The sequence below is a fragment of the Kogia breviceps genome, chromosome 12 (assembly GCF_026419965.1).
Source record: "Kogia breviceps isolate mKogBre1 chromosome 12, mKogBre1 haplotype 1, whole genome shotgun sequence".
Taxonomy (NCBI): domain Eukaryota; kingdom Metazoa; phylum Chordata; class Mammalia; order Artiodactyla; family Physeteridae; genus Kogia; species Kogia breviceps.
The window spans coordinates 1,966,434-1,987,905 of record NC_081321.1 but is presented as its reverse complement, the minus strand read 5'-3'; the positions used below and the strand labels follow the sequence as shown (position 1 = coordinate 1,987,905).

Genomic DNA, 21,472 nt, shown 5'->3' with positions numbered 1-21,472 from the left:
GAGTGGTATGTTATTTGATTCTAATGAAAGTTTACTATAAAAGTATCATTTAGGCAACTGTACGCATCTATTTGGAAGGAATTACGTTCCTTTCTTTTCAATTAATCATTTGTAAAAATGTTATATTCTTAGGTGGATGCTCTGCGGTTGCGTTTGGAAGAGAAGGAAACCATGCTGAATAAGAAGACAAAACAAATCCAGGACATGGCTGAGGAGAAGGGGACACAAGCTGGAGAGATCCATGACCTCAAGGACATGCTGGATGTGAAGGAGCGGAAAGTTAATGTCCTTCAGAAGAAGGTGAGGTGCAGGTGTTCTGAGCCCAGGGCCCCGCATCAGACCCACGTCCTCATTCCTACCACTGAGTTGTACCTAAGTGCTGTCAGAGTTTCTCTCTCATTCCTTTGTTTATATTTTTGCAGGTCGTAATTGAAACCATTGCTGCAGGAGGTAGATCGTGAAAACTGTTCTGTATATTCAGTTTTTAAACTTTCAAAGTAAACACTGTTTGGTATCTTCAGTAGTATTTTCCATGCTACTGTCTCTGAAAAGTGCCTTGTGCCTCCAACCCTTATGAATATATTCTGGTTTTTAACAAAGTAAATTTATTTATTTCTTTTTGGCTGTGTTGGGTCTTCGTTGCTGCGCGCGGGCTTTCTCTAGTTGCGGCGAGCGGGGGCTACTCTTTGTTGCTGTGCACAGGCTTCTCATTGCGGTGGCTTCTCTTGTTGTGGAGCACGGGCTCTAGGCGCACGGGCTTCAGTAGTTGTGGCGTGTGGGCTTCAGTAGTTGCAACACACGGGTTCAGTAGTTGTGGCACACAGGCTCAGTAGTTGTGGCGTACAGGCTCTAGAGCGCAGGCTCAGTAGTTGTGGCGCACAGGCTTAGTTGCTCCATGGCATGTGGGATCTTCCCAGACCAGGGCTCAAACCTGTGTCCCCTGCATTAGCAGGCGGATTCTTAACCACTGTGCCACCAAGGATGCCCGTGAATATATTCTTTATACGTCCATGTAGGTGATAAAATGTTGCATAGGCCCAGAAAAGACTTTTGTGGTATATTGTAAGAAAACTCTATCAGATTGATATGTCTATCCAAACAATTCTAAGACCTCCTTTTGTTGTCTGTAGGATTTTTTTTTTTTTTTTTTTTTTTTTTTGGTAATCCCAGTTTGTTTGCAGGTCTAATTTATTTTTTATTTTTAAAAAAATTTTTATTTTATATTGGAGTATAGTTGATTTACAATGTTGTCTTAGTTTCAAGTGTACAGCAAAGTGATTCAGTTATACATATACATGTAACTATTCTTTTTCAAGTTCTTTTCCCATTTTGGTTATTACAGAATATCGAGCAGAGTTCCCTGTGCTATACAATACAGTTCCTTTGTAAATCCATTTTCTCCTCTGTTCTTCATCCAGAAAAAATCTGTCTTGAGAATCTGAGTCCGTTGGACTCATTATCATTCTGTAGAATTCCTTCTTAGGGTGATGTGAGCCCCATGATGATGTACACGCTGGCCTAGCTTTCTAAGCAGTGTGTCTATTTGTATACACTGGAATCTCCTTGGCTTCTCTCCTTTCCCCCCTTACTGAGTACATTTATAGTTGCACAGTCACTTTATGTTCTTGTGGGCGTCCCAGTCTTCCCAGGCGTCCTCAGCTGTCTCATTCATGCAGTCAACAGTGCCTTCTGCTGTGCACCTGGCACTGTGCTAAGTACACAGACAGGATGGTTTCTGCTCTCAGAGTCTCAGGGTTGTAGCAGGTAAAGAAGTTACCGTACAAATGGTGTACAGTGGGCACAAAGCAAGGCATTCCAGATTCGACCTGTGTGAAAGGAGTCTAAGAGAAGGCTTAGCAGTCGAGTCTTAAAGGTGTGTGAAAGTTTGCTAGGCAGATGCGGAAGGGGTAAGACGTCCCAAGCGGAGAGAGCTGTGTGAACGAAAAAGGGGAATAGTGTCCTTTGCAGAGGGTCACGCCCTGGAATTTCACCTCTGTACTTATACATTTGTAATACGGATTCCTAAAAATTTCTGGTAGAGCTCTGTCTCTCAATGCCTTTTCTTTCTTATTATGATCTCTCATATTACCTGGTCTCTGGGAAAATTATTCCCATTTCTTACATAATGAGAAGGTTTTCAGAGAATGTACTCATCTTTATTATCCTATTAGTTTGTTTAGGAAACTAATAAGTAGAATTCAATTTTTCTTTCCCCTAGCCCTGAAGATTTTCCATCAGAAACTTTAGAAATTTACCTGCGGTGATATATTGAAGTATAACCTTACAGGTGGAACTTGAGATTTTCCTGGAGACATGTCTTTTTATTTTTTAATTAATTAATTAATTAAGTTTACTTTTGCTGCATCAGGTCTTAGGTGCAGCACGTGGGATCTTCATTGAGGCACGCAGGGTCTTTCATTGCAGCGCGTGGGCTTCTCTGTAGTTGTGGCGGCAGGTTTTCTCTTCTCTAGCTGTGGTGTACAGGCTCCAGGACGCATGGGCTCTGTAGTTGTGGCGCGCAGGTTCCAGAGCTCGTGGGCTCTATAGTTTGTGGCACGTGGGCTCAGCAGTTGTGGCGCATGGGCTTAGTTGCCCCTGCGGCATGTGGGATCTTAGTTCCCTGACCAGGGATTGAACCAGCATCCCCTGCATTGTAAGGAGGATTCTTTACCACTGGACCATGAGTGAAGTCCCTGGAGACATGTCTTAATTCTATGGAACACTTAACCTACTTTGCTTCTTCTTTTTTTTTAAAAAAAAATTTATTTATTTTTGGCTGCGTTGGGTCTTCGTTGCTACGTGCAGGCTTTCTCTAGTTGCGGCGAGCAGGGGCTACTCTTTGTTGCGGTGCGCGGGCTTCTCATTGTGGTGGCTTCTCTCATTGTGGAGCATGGGCTCTAGGCTCGTGGGCTTCTGTAGTTGTGGCACGCAGGCTCAGTAGTTGTGGTGCACGGGCTTATTTGCTCCATGGCACGTGGGATCTTCCCAGGGCTCGAACCCGTGTCCTCTGCATTGGCAGGCGGATTCTTAACCACTGCACTACCAGCAAGGTCCCTATTTTGCTTCTTGATTTAGACACTTATTCCATAAGGAAGAGCAGATGGTGACTCTGCTTTCATCCTCTCCTTGTTCTTGGCATCTGTATTCTCTATCATTTTTCTCACAAATGTTACTTATAGTTGTAAATTTAAGTAATATTTAACTATTTTAATATTTAAGGAGAATACCAGGAAACAATGTATTACTTTGGCATATTAAATATGCATTAAAAATCCTTGTTTTCTGAAAATGGTAGCAGCTTTGATAATGGCTGGATTGTGAATCACATACTCTGGACTGAATTTGGCTCTGTCTGGGCCACCACTGCCTGCCCATAGCCTTCCAGCTTTCTAGGTAGTATATGTATTTGTATGCACGGGGATAGTCCTGTGCTCAGAGGATGAAATGAGACAATAGCAGATGGCCAAGCATGCAGTACAATGGGATTAGCACTGGCCTCTCCTTTCCAGGGCTCTCCCTTATGGTTTAAAGTAGTTTTGTGTTACAGTAAATTTCTTATCTTTATAATAAATCAGTGACCTGGAAAATGTAATCGAGCATTTGAATCTGAGCTGCATTCAAAATCTGTGTTAAAATTGTACAGCTTCTTGCTTGATTGATTATAAATGGTACTGTAGCTTGGAGTTTAATTTGCTGATGCAGACGTTATCATCTTTCCCTTCTATGCCTCTGTAACTTCTCTTTACTTCACCTTGCCTGCATCTCCAGTTTCCTAGGTTTTGGTATTTAGAGTATAGATTTATCACTAGCAGAAAGCTAACTGATAATTGAATTAGAAAGTTTTCCCTTTTTGTGGTCCTAGATTGGTTCTTTAAGTCTCCTGTTATTATGTTTTCGGTAGGAAGTCAGAAAGAATAGGTTCTTTATATACTCTATTTGTTTGCTGTAGAGTCTTGACTTAAGGACATGTTAGTTTCTTCACTTTTTCCATATCATAAAATGGAAAGAATATATTTTATCATTGAAAACAATATTTACTAATTTATTCTGAGAAAATTAATATTTTAAAAACTGTGCTTTTATTTTGAATAGGGATTAATTGTAATGTTTTCTAAATATTATTTTTAAATCACAAGCCAGCTGTTAATGAAGCTAAGTTGAAAGAAGAGCAGGTCAGGCCCTAATTGGATTTTAAGTTGGAAACTTAATATACTTAGGCATTAGAATTTTCCCTTTCCTTTCTTTATTATTATTATTATTATTATTATTATTTGTGTGTGTATGTGTGTGTGTGTGTGTGTGTGTGTTACACAGGCCTCTCACTGTTGTGGCCTCTCCCGTTGTGGAGCACAGGCTCCGGACGCGCAGGCTCAGCGACCATGGCTCACGGGCCCAGCCGCTCCGCGGCACGTGGGATCTTCCGGACCGGGGCACGAACCCGCGTCCCCTGCATCGGCAGGCGGACCCTCAACCACCTTGCCACCAGGAAAGCCCTACTGTAGCTTTGTAGTAGGTTTTGATGTTGGACACTGTGAATCCTCTACCTTTGTTCCTTTTCAAGACCGTTTTGGCTTTGGGGAGTCCAGAAAAAGAAGTAAACCTCCCCCAACATCAGGTCTTTCAGTTGATCAGCACAGGATGTCTTTTAACTTATTTAGGTTGTTTTTAGTTTCTTTCATTGATGTTTTGTAGTTTTCAGTTTACAAGCCTTGCAGTTCTTTAAATTTATTCCTAAATATTTTATTATTTTTGATGCTATTGTAAATGGAATTTTCTTTACTTCATTTTTACATTATTTATTTTTAGCGTAAAGACATACAAGTGATTTTTGTTTATTGGTCTTGTGTTTTGAAATTTGGCTAAATTGGTTTATTATCTTTAATGGTGTTTTAGTGGATTCTTTAGTATTTTCTATGTATAAGCTAATGCCATCTGCAAATAGAGGTAGTTGTACCTTTTCTTTCCAACGTGGCTGCCTTCTATTTCTTTTTCTTCCCTAATTGCCCGTCCCTAATTGTCCAGTATTATGATGAATAGAGGTGGTGAGAGTGGACATCCTTGTCTTGTTCTTTATCTTAGGGGAAAGGTTTTCATTTTTCACCTTAAGTATGATGTTAACTGGGTTTTTTACAGATGCCTTCTATCCAGTTGAGGAAGTTCCCTTCTATTCCTAGTTTATTGAGTGTTTTTTATCATGAAGAGGTGTTGGATTTTGTCAAATGCTTTTTCTGTAGCTATTGGGATGATCATGTGATTTCTGTTCTTTATTAATATGGTGCATTGTATTGATTGATTTTTGTATGGTGAATCAATCTGGCATTCCTGGGATAAGAGTGGATGTGTTTTTAAAGAGCCTTGTATTTTTCACCTGGAGAGATGTAGAAACTTGTTCTACTACCATTATCACGGAGGCAATAGGAATGGACCTGAGAGAGCATAGCCTTTGGATAAATGCTTTATTTTCAAGCGCTAGGGTATAATATAAACAAGAAGCATTCAAAGGCTTATAGTGTAATGCTTTGTATAACACACAAGTAATTTTGACTCTTATTAAAACATCATTTCTTTGGACTTTTAAGTTGCTTCATGAATAATTTGAGGATTTATGTAATGTATCCATTTTCTATTGATCGTATGCCATATTAATATTCTCAGAGTCTTGCAGTTTGGAGTGCCCTGACATCTGTTTTGACTGAAAACATATTTTAAACTTGAAAAATGGTAATTAACAAGTCAATATGGAAGGGTCAGATTCCTTTTGGGACAAAGGTTGTTCTTAGTAGTCTTTCAGGAGACCTTGTAGCAGAAACTTGTCACAGTACAAATATTACATAGATAAGTATTTAGAAAGGGGCAAAGGATTTGGGGAAAAAAAATGCTTGATCAAAGTTTTGAAGCACAGTTAACATTTTCTTCTGCTTAAAACTGCTTATAATTTGGCGTGAATTAACTTGCATTGCATTCTCACCTGTGGGAATGCCTGTTTGGATAGACGCCTAGGTGCCTGTCAACTCTAGTTGAGAAGTTGAAATAATTAATCTCCTGAAGAAGTTATTAAATCAAACTTCGATGAAGTAGCTTTTTGTGTTCTTCCTTCTCTCTGCCATACCTATGTGTACACCCTCACCAGAAAATAGCTTCCAGCATCAGGCATGTATTTTGTCCTTTATCTGTTTTATCTTCCTGTAATTGCCAGGCCTCCTTACTTTTTTCTCCTAACACTTTTTTTTTTCCTACAGGGGGTTTTCAGGTTAGAAAAATCATTCAAGTTGACCAAGGGGAATTTACTAAATTTAACAAGATTCTTGGGCTTCCATTGCATATAGGTGAGGAACTGTTGTTTGGATCTATTCTCCCTGCATCCCAACCAGGCCGGACTCTTAACACAGCAAATTTGGTAATGCAGCATCTTTGTAAAACAGCTATTTTAAGCAAGCAATTTTAAGTGAAGTGGCTATTCGTTTTGGAAAATATTGCGGGTATTTGAAAAGAATGCCACTAATTAATGATTTTTAACTTTTCTCCTACCCTTTTGACAATCTGATGAAACCTGTGGGTGCTCTTCATGTAAAAATGCACATGGCTCATTTGTGTGGAATGGGGTGTCAGACACACCTTAAAGGCCATCCCTGAACTCCTGCTTCTAAATGCCCACCATTGGTGAAACAATCAAGTTGGGATACAAGGGTCTCTAGGTTTTACAAAGCCATAAAATTATGTATATGGTTCAAATACAGCATAAATTGAGGGCAGTTACACTTTCATGTTAAATATTATTTAACTAGAAAGAGCGTACATAGCTGCTGGGTATAATGGATGCTGTGATGAGTGACCCAGATCCCCCCTGAGGGTTGAAGGGTGTATCCCCCAGGTGCTGGAAGCGTCCCCTGTGGAGATGGCCTTGGCTAAAGAGGCCTACCTTGTACAAGGCCACATCCCTTCCCATTGGTATCCAGTGATTGATCCTTGTAGGGTACAAGGGCTTGAATCCATTGCCCTGACTTGGGGCAACTCTGAAGGGTCATCGCAGATTCAGAGCTCCCCATGGGGTTGTCTGAATCCTTCGGGACTTCATGGCAGCCTAATTTCTCCCTCTGCACCGTCATGCCCCCCCCACCCCCCGCTTCCTTTCCACTGGTATTGATCCCAAGAGCACCCTCTAATTTCTTGATCAGTAAAATCGGTCTCAAGGTCTGCTTCTTGGGAGACCCAGCCTTGTCACACTAGGATTGACTTTCAGTACACGTTAGCTTCCTTCAGGCCATAAAAGTACGCCTGGCTAAAATAAAAATTTAGTGAGATGAACTTGAATTTAGACTTAAAATATGTGAAGCATCCTATTGCTGTTTCCTCTGGACCTTATATTTCAAATAGGTTTTGAAAGTCTTGGTTTCTCTGGATTCATTTGTCATCTCTCAGTCTTTCTTTGGCATTGCAGAAACCCCCCCCAGGTCTCTGACAGCTTGGTTTGGTCCCACAGTATGAACCTGCAGAAGGTGTGGGTTACATAGACATGCTCACATGTCCCACAGAAACCCCTAGAGATTTCCCGTGTTGGTAAGTGCATATGTTAGGAGAATCTCTCTTATCATGATCCTAATCATATTTCTTGTAAATCCTAAGATTTCTCAGATAGGAGTTAGAAAATTATTGCTTTTGTCATTATCACTGAAATGATGTATGTCCATTCTGAATATTTGAAAAATGTGGAGAAGGTATAACAAGGAAAATTCAATGTAAAAATAAACTTTTCCTTCAAATTGGGATAATATGGTACATTTTGATAACTTTTCTTCTGCATGTAACATTATATAATAAAGTTGGCATATCCTTAATTAATCATCAAGTATATGAAGTGTAATGGTTGATAGAGCATATTTAATTTAGCTAGACTTCTATTGTTATGTACTGGATTTTTCCCAACTTGGTTGTTGGTAATAAGTAATACAGAGAATAGTGGTTCTTTGTGGGGGATGGGCAGAAACTAAGCCTAGTGTGTCTGCTTTAATTAGTTACTTAAAAATACTGAGTTCTCTCATCACTAAAATGTAGTGAACTATTAGATCTAAGAGTGTTCCATCTACTGTTACTGTACAGCTTCAAGGGGTGCCATTTGTACAGATGTGAATTGAGGTCCTAAGTTCAGTCTCATCATAGCCGCTGTTTCAGAAGGACAGCCACTACGGATTTATGGGTCCTCTTTTTTTTTGAGCAATTTTAGCATATGAATATCCGTCAAGTTTTTATATATGCCTACCAGATATAAAAAGAAGCATTTGAGCCATTTCCTTAACTGTCTACCAAGCAGATCTTGACTAGCAGTGACCTTTGGTCTCACCAGCTTTTGCTTCCTATTATCGAGTTATTTTAATTCAAGAGGTCCTAGTTCCATCATCTGTACCATGAGCCAGTCTATCAAGGAACTTAACTTTCCCTCCCAGCAATTAATAAAATCTGACCAGAGCAATGGACTCTGTATTTGCCTAAAGGTCATACCTATACTTCCTGTATAGTTCAATTTGAACAGTTTTTAAGATAAAATACAGTAGTACTCTGCTGAAGTTTATTACTTTTTAAACGTTCTCATCTTTCCCATCATAAGAATACAGTTGTATTTTAGAATTGAAAGGAATATTAGTGGTCTTTGTCTTGTAGTTAAGTAATTAGAAAGAGCAAGTAACTTGCCCAGTGGGACATAGCTAGCTATTTATTCATCACGGTAATCCGTCCATTACTCATATGATGAGAGAATAACACAATTGGGAGGGAAACTCAACCACAGAAGTAATTGGTTGTCACCCAGAATCTTTGCTGGGCTTATTCAAGACCCTAAGCAGTAATCGAGAATATGGATGTGGGAGTTTTAACAGCCTAAATTGTGTTTAAAACACTGCTTAGAGTTCCACATGACTTTGTTAACTCTTGTATCCTCTAATCATTGGAAACACATAAGTGGACAAGTAAAATTTAGAGGCCAGTGCAGTCTGGGCAAACCTGATCATTTTGGTAAAGTATAGTTGTGCCTTGTTAGTGTATTTCACAGGCCTGCAGGATGGTAGACAAACAATTGCGTAGATCAGGGGACATAGTGAATTTTTCCTTTTTAGATTCCATTGATTACTGTAGGTCTCTTTTGCCAGCTGATTATGACCAGTTCATCCAGACTGTACCTGTTTTTTTGGGAGTTTTTTTTGCGGTATGCGGGCCTCTCACTGCTGTGGCCTCTCCCGTTGCGGAGCACAGGCTCCGGACGCGCAGGCTCAGCGGCCACGGCTCACGGGCCCAGCCGCTCCGCGGCACGTGGGATCTTCCCGGACCGGGGCACGAACCCGCGCGTCCCCTGCATCGGCAGGCGAGGCGGACTCTCAACAGCTGCGCCACCAGGGAAGCCCCAGACTGTACTTTTACCACTGATACTGAGAGGTAAGAAGGTAAAAGTCAGAGCCTTTCTGAGTAACTTGCTTTCCACAATACATTTGACACTGATGGCTGCTTAGAACAAGTGTGGAGGCATCATCAAAAAAAAAATTATTTCCTTTAAATGATGTTCCAAGTAGCTAGGTGACTGCAAGAAGTATTTTGGGATTTCTTGTCCTTAGAACTACATCCTATCGGAAGTCCCTTCTACGTTTGCTCAGTGATTAGGGCCTCAGCAGCAGAGTAATCAGTTCCGCTTGACTAGGAATAAATCACCCACGTTGAACCATGATAGTTTCTGACAACTGGCAATGCTGATAAAAACCAAAACAAAAGCTGTTAAGAAATCTGTGCCAGTGGAGCTGGTGTCACGCGCAGCGTGCATTCTGCGTTAGCCTTCCTCCTCTTTCATCAGCTTTTCTCTCTTTGTAAAATAAAAATTGTATGGAGAAGAAAGGCTCTATATAATGTAATAATAATTTCTATTTTCTTTCTAGCCCAGTTAACAGAGTTATACTCTAGTTACAGAGGTCATTTTAAGGAAAACGCCTTCTTTCTCTAAATAGTTATTTAAAAAGTGTTTCCTTCATGAATTCTTCACTCTTAGTTCTTCTCTATGATTTTAGGCTGTATGTATAAACCTGATTGACCCTCCCCCTGCCTATTTATCGCCAGGGACACATATATAGAATAAACACCAGTTCCTTCGATCTCTACACAATTTTACTCAGCAGAAATTGAATACACGTTAATAGCTGCTTAACGATTTCTTCTTAATACAGATCGGTTATGCATAAAGTAGGAAGAGCGCATAGAATTATAAAATGCATCATTTTCTGCAACAATTTTTTATTAATTTTCAATATTATTAAGTATGTTATTAAAGTAAAAGAAGAGAAGCTTTTTTAGCTATTGTGAAGTGCCCCTTAGTCCATGAGTATAAATACACTAGCCTCCTTCTGGCCCCTGAAAGGCGACACAGGCTGCCCTAATGCTATCATGATATTGATCCCGATATCAAGTACCTTTGGTTCTGCCCTCCAGCTTTAGTGTGTTATGTTTGACTGTGCACGGAAGGACATGAAGGGTGCTCTTCTGCGTCGGCAGTGGTTTGGTGCCTCCACCCTTCCTTCTTTGCTTCTGTAGGGGAGAGTGTTTTCACATGTGACTGTAGTAATAACAGCGTGTTGATTGATGGGCACTAATTAATAACAAGGAGTTGTTTATGGAAAGGTGCTTGAGACATCTTTGTGTGATTCTTCTTTTCTTTCTTGTTTCCCCCCCCATCATAGGACATATTATTTATAGCACAGTGATTAAGAGTACAATTCTGGAGCTAGATTGCCTAATAATTATAGTCTTGTGGTGGAGCTTCAATAGTTGTTATACATAGATTTCTGAAAACAGTGCCTGGCACATACCACACTCCCTACGTGTTAGCGGCCCCGCGTGTCACCACTGCCTCCGCCTCCTCCACCACCCCCATCACGAGTAATTTCTGTTGTTTTTATCATATTGCCATTTTAGGGATTCTGTGGTTTCTGTTTCTACAAAATGGAAAGTTTTCCTCTTTTTGGGGGGGTAGATATTCTGAGCACATTTAAAGGAGTATTTTTACACTTAGCATGATTCTGAAACAGTCATCTTTATCATTAATAGTCAAGTATGTGCATAACTGATCCAGTTTTTCTCTTAGCTGTTATATTCAAAGCTTTTGTAAATAGTATATTTTAAATCCTGTGGATAATTGAACTTGGTATAGAATGGGATTTCCACATATATATATGTTATAGAAATTGCATAGTAAATACTGAAATGGTGTGATATGGGACTATTAGGGTGAACAGTTTTCACAGCCTCTATATTGGGTTAGTTAAAAGAAGAGAATGATGGCAAGATTAATATGGTAGCATTCATTCACCCCTTGGTTAGCAACGTGTCTGAACCCAGAGAGCCTTGATCACAAAATCACGATGTTGAGTCACAACCAAAGTGAGGATATATAACAGGAGTTCTCAGTAGGATTCAGCTACTGTCCATCGTGATGCAGGGTAAACGGAGAGTGCTTTGTACACATCCATCCTCCCACACACCACACAGAGCCTCTTTTGGGTTAATGCTCTCGCAGCTGGTTTGCACATACCTGCGTCTGCTGGAAGTCTTCCTTGCCGATAGCAGCTTGCCCAAAGGAGACAGCTCTAGTGAGCGCTGCCCTTTCTTCACCGTGGAATGGCTATTTCTGCTCTCCAGGAATAGCCGTCCTCCTCCTCCCCTCCAGCTCAACAGTTTAGGCAGCCGGGTAATTGGCTAAGAAAGTAGCTTAGGGAGAACTTGTCAGTGGGGATGTTACCTGGTGTAGCAGCTTCTCCACCTGTGAGTATATCAGGAAAAGTCAGTTGGTTGGTTTGGGTTTTTTTGTTTTTGCTGGCAAAGAATAATGGATCCCTTTAATAGTTGGACTACATACAAATTATACAAGTGGATTTGTTAACAGTTAACGTCTTAATTTTTTCTTAGATGCTGATGATGGAGGAGAAAGAAGGGTAGAATCCTTATTATGCATGTAAGGGCTGTTTGTATATTAGATGGGCTCATAAAACAAATCTCTGGTTTCTTGTATGTAAAACTTGGTTGGTTCTATGGCATTTTATTTTTTAGAAAAGGTGGTTGTACTGCTCTTTCTTGGTAAAAAAAAAGTCTAATCAACAGAATGATGGTATCTTTTTTTTCTTTTTCGTATAAGGTTTGTATGTCAGCAACTAGGATGACCCACACAGCTGGTTAAGCATGTAGACGCCAGGGCCTCGCCTTCTGTATGTTGTGGGTACTAGATTTTTAAGTGGCAAAATCTCTTTAGTGGTTGTGAATTTACCTAAGTATCGATCCATATGAGATTCTAATAGGAGTGTCTGATTAAACTAAAGAAAAATAATGCTTTTCATGTGTGATGGTCTTTTCTCTCACAGTATGCTTTGGACTTTATTGGCATAGAAAAGACTGGAGCCAATTTCAGTGGTTCACCTGTAGGGTTCTTCCTTTGTTAAAGAGTGAAAATCCAAGCCTTACAGTACTCATGGTTCCCTATTCTGAGTTCACTGAAACTTTTCACTTAGCTTATTTGTTCTGCTGTGGAATTCTCATGGACTGTAGAGAGGGACCTTTTTTCTTCCCCTTGGAAGGGGCTGCTGGGAATGAAACAGACCCTTAAAGAGCTTATATTAAATTGAGTGATGCAGGAATTACTTGAAGGTTGGATTTAGGTTCTTTTGTGGTTCTTTTCTTGGCAGAAGTTTATGTGTATGCCTAAATACAGTTTATAAAAGTCCAAGCTTATGTGTTACTTACTGACTAATAAACCAATATTTATTATAGACCTGATGTGTGCCAGATGTGAAGATACAAAGCTGGGGTAGAGGAGTAAGATCCAGTCTGTTTGTGGAGATGTGTATAGAATGAGAAATAACAGTATGGTTGGAGATTCGTGTTATAATGTATAGAGAGGTGGAAGAATGGAGATAAATGTATAGCTAGAGAAAAGGATGGGGGACGTGTGTGTGTGTGTGTGTGTGTCTAGATCGATGCTGTACTCGTGTGTGACGGCATACAGACTGTGGTCACCTTGTTGTCATGGCGGTAAGAGCAAGAAAGTCGCCCCAAAGCAGGTGACATTCATGTTGCTTTTTGAAAGCCATGTGAAATAAACCAGCTAGTTCAGGAGTAGACGATGATATTATATTCTCCTGCTTCATTTTTCTCTGTAGGATTTATCACCATCCTACATACTATGTTCATTTCATTCATTCATTCCTTGTCTACCGTATTAGGATTAAGCTCTTTGAGGGTAGGGATTTTTGTCTGTTTGGATTAATTCTATATCCTCAATACCTAGAAAACTGCCTGGCACGTAGCTGAATGAAAGAATGAAGTTTGTGAGTTTTAGAATAGTTGTCTTACTTATTTTCCTTTTGCTTATTAAGAATATCTCTGTACAGTTCCTCCATATTTTTGCTTACTATTTTTCATTGTGTGTATGGCAGTCTCCCTAGTGATAATACGCTGTTTCCACGCTGTTTCACAAACCCATCCCCTATTTTCCATCTCTCTTAGCTCATTTAGTTTCCAAACTCTCTTACCTGAATTGATACGATCTCCTAGCTGTTTTCATGTCTCTATGTAACTCCCCTTAGATATTGAATATCTTCTCCACAGCTATCAGAATTATCAGTCTGAAATACAGAACTGACCGGACCATTTTTTTGCTTAAAAGTCCCTAATAGTTCCCATCTGTCTAGACTAAAATGTGTGCTCATTAGGATGGCACGGAAGCCCATCCATAGCTTGGATTCAGCTACATAAAGTCTCTTCCCATCTTATAATGAAAATGGGTCTGTTCATTTTTCTTTGTGTCACTAGTGCCTGGCATATAATAGAGAATTCACCAATAGTTTTTTGAGTAAATGAATGCCTACTAGTGTATATGAAGGAATGAATAACTGTAATAATAAATTTCATCGAAAATGCTTGCTGTTCAAATAAAAGATGATATAAAAACCTAACTTGAACACTAGCATTTAAGAACAGTTTTCCGTTTTTACGGCTGATTTGTTTTTCTTAGCGTCCAGCTGTTCAATTTGCTGTCCTCCCTCAGCATTTTTTAAAGGAATCTCTGGGCATTTACGCTGTTGCTTTGGAAGTAATCCAGTTTCTCATGGCTTTCCTCTCTGTAGGTCTTAAGACCCTTTATCCCCATCCCTATATGTTGGGTCTTTTCTCCCTAGCTATTTTCCTTATTTCTTTTTAGAGATTTATGACTCTGCATGTATGACCATACCCATGTGTATGTCTTTCCTCTCTTCTGGCTATAAATTCTCAGTTTAAAGCTTTGCATGAAGTTCTAAGACCCTTAGAGTTGAATTATTTCTACAGAGCACACACTGACGACCCTGATTTACCTGTTTCCAACTTAAAATGATTTTTATTGTGACTGTTTGTATTTCTCTTAATGTCCTTTTTTTTCCCCCTTAAATGTGTGTGCACAACTCAGATTGAAAATCTCCAAGAGCAGCTTAGAGATAAGGAAAAGCAGATGAGCAGCTTGAAGGAGCGAGTCAAATCCCTGCAGGCTGACACCACCAACACCGACACCGCCTTGACTACTTTGGAGGAGGCCCTTGCCGAGAAGGTGGGTGACTGGCTCAGACCCCTCACAGATGCCTTTCTTCTGCTTTCTCCTTAATCTGAAAATCACTCTAGTGATGAGGCTTGATAGAGAAGACAGAAGAAGTCGCTTTGGCACAAGGGAAAAGAGCTGCCTGTACCGTTGCTGACGTACCCAGTGTAAGGGAAAGAAGATTCGTTTTGTCGTTGCCAATTTAAGCATCAGTTGCTAGGCAGGATGGATTCCGTACTGGAGGGCAGTGGCTGACGTTTCTAAAGCACCAGCCACGTGCTCCCTGTTTACTGTCTTCTTTTTATGTGTGTGGTCAGCTAGAATTCGGTGCTGTGGGAATGTCAGACACTGACCATCAGGAGGCAACGTTAGTTCGCTTTTACTGTGTGCCGCATTGGGATCTGATATATTTGTGGGGGTTACTTATTAATACAGTGTACTTGCTGTTTTTCCAGTCGTGGCCTTGGCACTTCATTTTGCCTTCATGAGCAAACCTAGTTTTCTCAGGAATGGTTGACTAAAGAAGTGGTCCAACATGACAAGTGTTCATGTCTTGGAGGAGGTTTAAGGACTCTTGGTGGGGCATTTTAGTTAGATTCTTCTTCTTATTATTATTTTTTCTTTAAGGAATAGGGTTACTGTCCCTTAAGCTTCTTGGACTCAGAATGTTTCAGGCTTCCTGTCCAGGGATCAAGGCTTGATCCCCGAATATATTCAGAAATAATACCCATAAATATACTTAAATTGCTTCAACTTTCAAACTTCCTGAGTATCTGTTGACAGAAGTTTTAATGGTTTCTCTTTTCTTTATCCTTCTTTATGCTTTAAGCTCAACAAATCATCATCTCTCCAACCTCCTCCTTTTTGCTGTGTGAGTTGTGAGTTGTTTCCATTGCTTTCTAGGCAACATGTGAATTGTATATAGAAAAGAAATATTTGCTACTTATTGTCCTTAGGGTACATGTATAAGTGTTTTGTTGCTTGGGATTTGAATAAATGAGATTATTCCAAAAGAATACTCTAGGGACATCTAATACTAATTAAGATCATAGGAAAAGAAACCTAGGGGAATCAAAAGAACAAAACCAGATGTATATTAGGGCAAGATAGGTTGGAAGGTTGAATTCTTTAAAAGGTAAATTATTAACGACCTATCACTGTCTTTTGAATGGAGGATGGAAGTGTGAAATTTTATCAGCTAGAAGCTGAACTGCAGTCATATGATAGAAGTATGAAAGGAATTTTCTCATGTATTGATGTGCTCTCTTATCAGGAGCGGACAATCGAACGCTTAAAGGACCAGCGGGACCGAGATGAGCGAGAAAAGCAGGAGGAAATTGATAACTACAAAAAAGATCTTAAAGACCTGAAAGAAAAAGTCAGCGTACTGCAAGGCGACCTCTCAGAGAAAGAGGTCAAGATCACCAAAATGGAATTCTTTGTTTGCTTAGCCAGTGCATTGTGTGTATATGTTGTTGGTGTTTACATAATGCATATTAAAAAAGGATCTGTTGGAAGATTTAAAGAATCTTCTTATAGCAGGGATTATTTCAGGAAGCTTTGCAGAGATATAATAGATTGAATCATTTATTTCCTAAGTCTTACCTCTTCCAACTGTTATGAGTTGGCTTCTTACTTGTTAATGACATTTCACAGATCCTAAAATAACAGTATTTCTCCAGTTACATTTGGAGAAATATTGTGCTAATGGTGAGGAAGCTGATACACGAACGGAATATGCACAAGGAGGAGTCTATTTACAGCAGCTCTTAACGATCACCTCAACATTGGCAGAGAAATCTTAAATGATTGTTGACCAATTAGGTGACTTAATATACTTTGACTTTGCTTTTTTTAAATTTTTTTTGTGGTACGCGGGTCTCTCGCTGTTGTGGCCTCTCCCGTTGCGGAGCACAGGCTCCGGATGCGCAGGCTCAGCGGCCGTGGCTCACGGGCCCAGCCGCTCCGCGGCACGTGGGATCCTCCCGGACCGGGGCACGAACCCGCGTCCCCCGCATCGGCAGGCGGACTCTCAACCACGGCGCCGCCAGCGAGGCCCTGATTTTACTTCTGAAGAATCTTGTCGATGTCACCTAAATAGCAAAAATGCCTAATGCCTTGTGATCAGATAATCATGAGCTTTAGGGACATTCTCAGGGTTTTCTTTCTAATAACTTTAGGAACATTTATGGGAATTTAAGTTTCTAATAGAATGTTTCTTCCTAAATTAGAAGAGAAGAAAAAAGTCAGTGCAGCTACTAAGGTTGACTGCTTACATTCACAAAGCTTGATCTACTTCCATTTATTTTGTGGGAATGGATATGTATTGGTAGAGCTGTTTAAATCACTATTCAGTTGGTATTTCTTGGGAATTCATTTTGTTTCAGTTAGGACTTGAAAGCCAGAGCGAATGTTTTTGTTCTGTATTTCATGTTCTTGAAATGGAAATATGTCAGTATATGCTAATGGAAAGAAACTACAATCCACCAGGGAAATAAATTTAAGAATTTAAATCTCCATTTTGTTAATAAATAGTATTTATTCTAGATGTATGTTGCTTCTTTTAGGCTTCACTCTTGGATCTGAAAGAGCATGCTTCTTCCCTGGCTTCTGCGGGGCTGAAAAAGGACTCGCGGCTGAAGACACTGGAAATTGCTTTGGAGCAGAAGAAGGAAGAGTGTCTGAAGATGGACTCGCAGCTGAAAAAGGTTACAGAGCGCGTCTCCGGCCTCTTGCTTTGCTTCACTTATGTATCAATTTTCAGTTTCCGCTGCACCGCAGAGTGAATCAGCTGCACCTACACAGACGTCCCCATGTCCCCTCCCTCCCTCTGGCGTCTCCCTCCTACCCCCCCTACCTCACACCTCTAGGTGGTCACAGAGCACCGAGCTGATCTCCCTGTGCTATGCAGCTGCTTCCCACTAGCTAGCTGTTTCACATTTGGTAGTGTATATATGTCAACATTACTCTCTCACTTCTTCCCAGCTCACCCTTCCCCCTCCCCGTGTCCTCAAGTCCATTCTCTACGTCTGCCTCTTTGTTCCTGTCCTGCCCCTGGGTTCTTCATGACATTTTTTTTTCTTAGATTCCATATATGTGTGTTAGCGTACGGTATTTATTTTTCTCTTTCTGACTTACTTCACTCTGTATGACAGACTCCAGGTCCATCCACCTCATTACAAATAACTCAGTTTCATTTCTTTTTATGGCTGAGTAATATTCCATTGTATATATGTGCCACATCTTCTTTATCCATTCATCTGTTGATGGACACTTAGGTTGCTTCCATGTCCTGGCTATTGTAAATAGAGAAGCTGTGAACATTGTGGTACATGACTCTATTTTTGAATTATGGTTTTCTCAGGGTATATGCCCAGTAGTGGGATTGCTGGGTCTTATGGTAGTTCTATTTTTAGTTTCTTAAGGAACCTCCATACTATTCTCCATAGTGGCTGTATCAATTTCCATTCCTACCAGCAGTGCAAGAGGGTTCCCTTTTCTCCACACCCTCTCCAGTGTGTACTGTTTGCAGATTTTTTGATGATGGCCATTCTGACTGGTGTGAGGTGACACCTCTTTGTGGTTTGGATTTGCATTTCTCTGATGATTAGTGATGTTGAGCATCCTTTCATGTGTTTGTTGGCCATCTGTATATCTTCTTTGGAGAAATGTCTATTGAGGTCTTCTGCCCATTTTTGGATTGGGTTGTTTGTTTTTTTGATATTGAGTTGCATGAGCTGCTTGTATATTTTGGAGGTTAATCCCTTGTCAGTTGCTTCGTTTGCAAATATTTTCTCCCATTCTGAGGGTTGTCTTTTTGTCTTGTTTATGGTCTCCTTTGCTGTGCAAAAGCTTCTAAGTTTCATTAGGTCCCATTTGTTTATTTTTGTTTTTATTTCCATTTCTCTAGGCGGTGGGTCAAAAAGGATCTTGCTATGATTTATGTCATAGAGTGTTCTGCCTCTGTTTTCCTCTAAGAGTTTTATAGTGTCTGGCCTTACATTTAGGTCTTTAACCCATTTTGAGTCTATTTTTGTGTATGGTGTTAGGGAGTGTTCTGCTTTCATTCTTTTACATGTCCAGTTTTCCCAGCACCATTTATTGAAGAGGCTGTCTTTTCTCCACTGTATATTCTTGCCTCCTTTATCAAGAATAAGGTGACCATATGTGCGTGGGTTTATCTCTAGGCTTTTTATCCTGTTCCATTGATCTGTATTTCTGTTTTTGTGCCAGTACCATACTGTCTTGATTACTGTTCTTGCTTTGCTTTAAATAATAGCATAGTAGAAAACTCTATAGTGTCCATATGGAATAACTTACCAGTGGAGTAATAATCTCCTAAAATTCAAAATACCATTTATACCTTGATTAATTCTCTTGGCTTTCTTATCCTATTTTACTTTACTCCTGAGAGTTCCCATACTCTTAGAAAATTGGCAATTCAGAGTAAGATCAAAATATGCAGCTCCTTTATAGTTGAAATGTAAGACCACAATGTAAAAATCTCAATTATCTGATATTTTTCTTCTACTAGCATTAGGCTTTCTGGAAAGAGATAATTTAACAGTGATAGTCACCCATACCGGTGAATATTAGAATTTGGCACAGGTATTTACTATCCATTTCATCGATTTATACCTCTCTGATATTTATATGGCAGTTTGTAGTTTTCAAAGCACTTTCATACTTATTATCTCTGAGTTACCAACTCTGAGTAACAGGGTCCAGTTCACGTGGCTACTGATGAAAAGGGGGCCCAGCCTAGTCTTGAGACTTGGTGGTGTTCTTTTTCCATATATTGGGTGTGTGCAGCATGAACCCCTTGTGATGCATCACTATTTAGGGGATGCCAGAAATGAAGTTACATTATTAAGCTAAGGAAAGGAAGAAAATCCAGTAGCTTAAAGTTACTTTTGAATAAGTAGGAAAATACTTTTTTTGAGATTAACTAATTCAGATTTGGTAATTGACTCCCCCCCACCCCCACTAAATAAGTGGAGGTAATTTTCTATTTAATACTGGAATATTGAAGGTAAGACTGTTAGATGTATTTAGGATTATGAAACTGAGCAGTAACTGTCAAGAGTAATAAATGTTATTCACGAATATTCCAAACTCGCCTATTTATGACAATCCCGTATTTTCTCTTTATTTTTAATCTCCTTGTTATGATACTTCTATAGCTGGTCATTTTTATGATCTCTTAAACTTTGTGTTTAGGTTCATGAGAAAAAATAAAGTTACCTTTGGGTAGAGGACTTGGTGGCTTCCCCCTACTCTGATTTATTACTTGTTTTTCTACTAATTGCCTTCTTACTTTTCATATTTTCCCATCTTTCATTCTGGACGACTGTAACTGTTCATTTTAATTAATTAGTGATGTTTTCCTATTATATTGCTCTCACAACGCCCTCCTCCAACCTAAATATAGGTTGCTCTAGAGTTTGCAATATACATTTTCACTCTTTTCTTTTTCCTCAGCTTTTCAATGCCAAAAATTGTATATATTTAAGGTGTACAACATGATGCTTGAATCTATGTATGCATTGTGAAATGGTTACCACAATCAAGCTAATTAACACATTCATCGACCTTAAATAGTTACCTTTTTTCATGTGTGTGGTGAGAACACTTTTAAAAAACTGTAGTATAATTGACATATAACATTTTATTAGTTTCTGGTGTACAACATAACAACTCAATATTGGTATATATTGCAAAATCGTCATCACAGTAAATCTATTGAACGTCCATTAGTATACACAGTTATAAATTTTTTTTCTTGTGATGAGAACTTTTAAGATTTATTCTCTTAGCAACTTTCACATATGCAGCACGTATTTATAGTCACCATGCTGTACATCACGTCCCCAGGACTTACTGTCTGGTAATTGGACATGTGTACCTTCTGGTACCTTCACCCATGTCGCCCCTCCGACTCCCCACTTCTGGCAGGCTACCAGTCTTTTCTGTGTATCTATGAGCTTGGTCTTTTTGTTTTTGTTTTAGATTCCATATATAAGTACAATCATAATGATATTTATCTACTCTGTCTGACTTATCTCACTTAGCACGTTCTCAAGGTTCATCCATATTGCGGCAAATGAAAAGACTTTCCCCCTTTTTTATGGCTGAGTAATAATATTCCTGTGTGTGTATACATACCACATTTTCTTATCCATTCATCCACTGATGGACACGTAGGTTGTTGAGAACACTTTTTAAGATGTATTCTCTTAGCAAATTTCAAGTATGCAACACAACATTGTTAACTAGAGTCAATATCCTGTATGTTAGATCCTCAGGACTTATTCATCTTATAACTGAAAGTTTGTACACTTTTACCAACATCTTCCCATTTCCCCCACCCCCAGCCCCTGGCAACCACCCTTCTACCCTTTGCTTTTATGAGTTCACCTTTTTTAGATTCCACATTATAAGCAAGATCTTACATGTTTTTAATATACGGCATTTCCTTCTCATTCTTCCTTGGAGTGTCCATTTCTCTGCTTACATTGCCCCTCTATTCTTCGGTGTTGTCTCCTTTTCCCCTTAGTGCCTTTAACTACTTTTAAAATATATTTATTTATTTTATTTATTTATTTTTTTGGCTGCGTTGGGTCTTAGTTGTGGCACGCGGGATCTTCATTGTGATGCGCGGGCTCTCTAGTTGTGGTGCACGGGCTCCAGAGCGCATGGGCTCTGTCGTTTGTGGCATGCAGGCTCTCTAGTTGAGGCGTGGAGGCTCAGTAGTTGCGGCATGCGGGCTTAGTTGCCCTGTGGCATGTGGGATCTTAGCTCCCTGACCAGGGTTCAAACCCATGTCCCCCGCACCGGAAGGAGGATTCTTAACCACTGGACCACCAGGGAAGTCCTGTGCCTTGA

The 21,472-nt window shown here is 39.8% G+C and overlaps 1 protein-coding gene across 6 annotated transcripts in view; it reads left to right on the top strand.

Moving 5' to 3' along the window:
* ERC1 (ELKS/RAB6-interacting/CAST family member 1) overlaps positions 1–21,472 on the top strand; it is a 368,179-nt gene that overhangs the window by 109,752 nt on the left and 236,955 nt on the right. For all 6 annotated transcript variants that reach the window (XM_067008464.1, XM_067008463.1, XM_067008466.1 and 3 more), the window contains 4 exons: positions 133–300; positions 14,462–14,599; positions 15,861–16,001; positions 17,155–17,295. In XM_067008464.1, the coding sequence (XP_066864565.1) occupies positions 133–300; positions 14,462–14,599; positions 15,861–16,001; positions 17,155–17,295 (588 nt within the window). The remainder of the gene's footprint in view (positions 1–132; positions 301–14,461; positions 14,600–15,860; positions 16,002–17,154; positions 17,296–21,472) is intronic.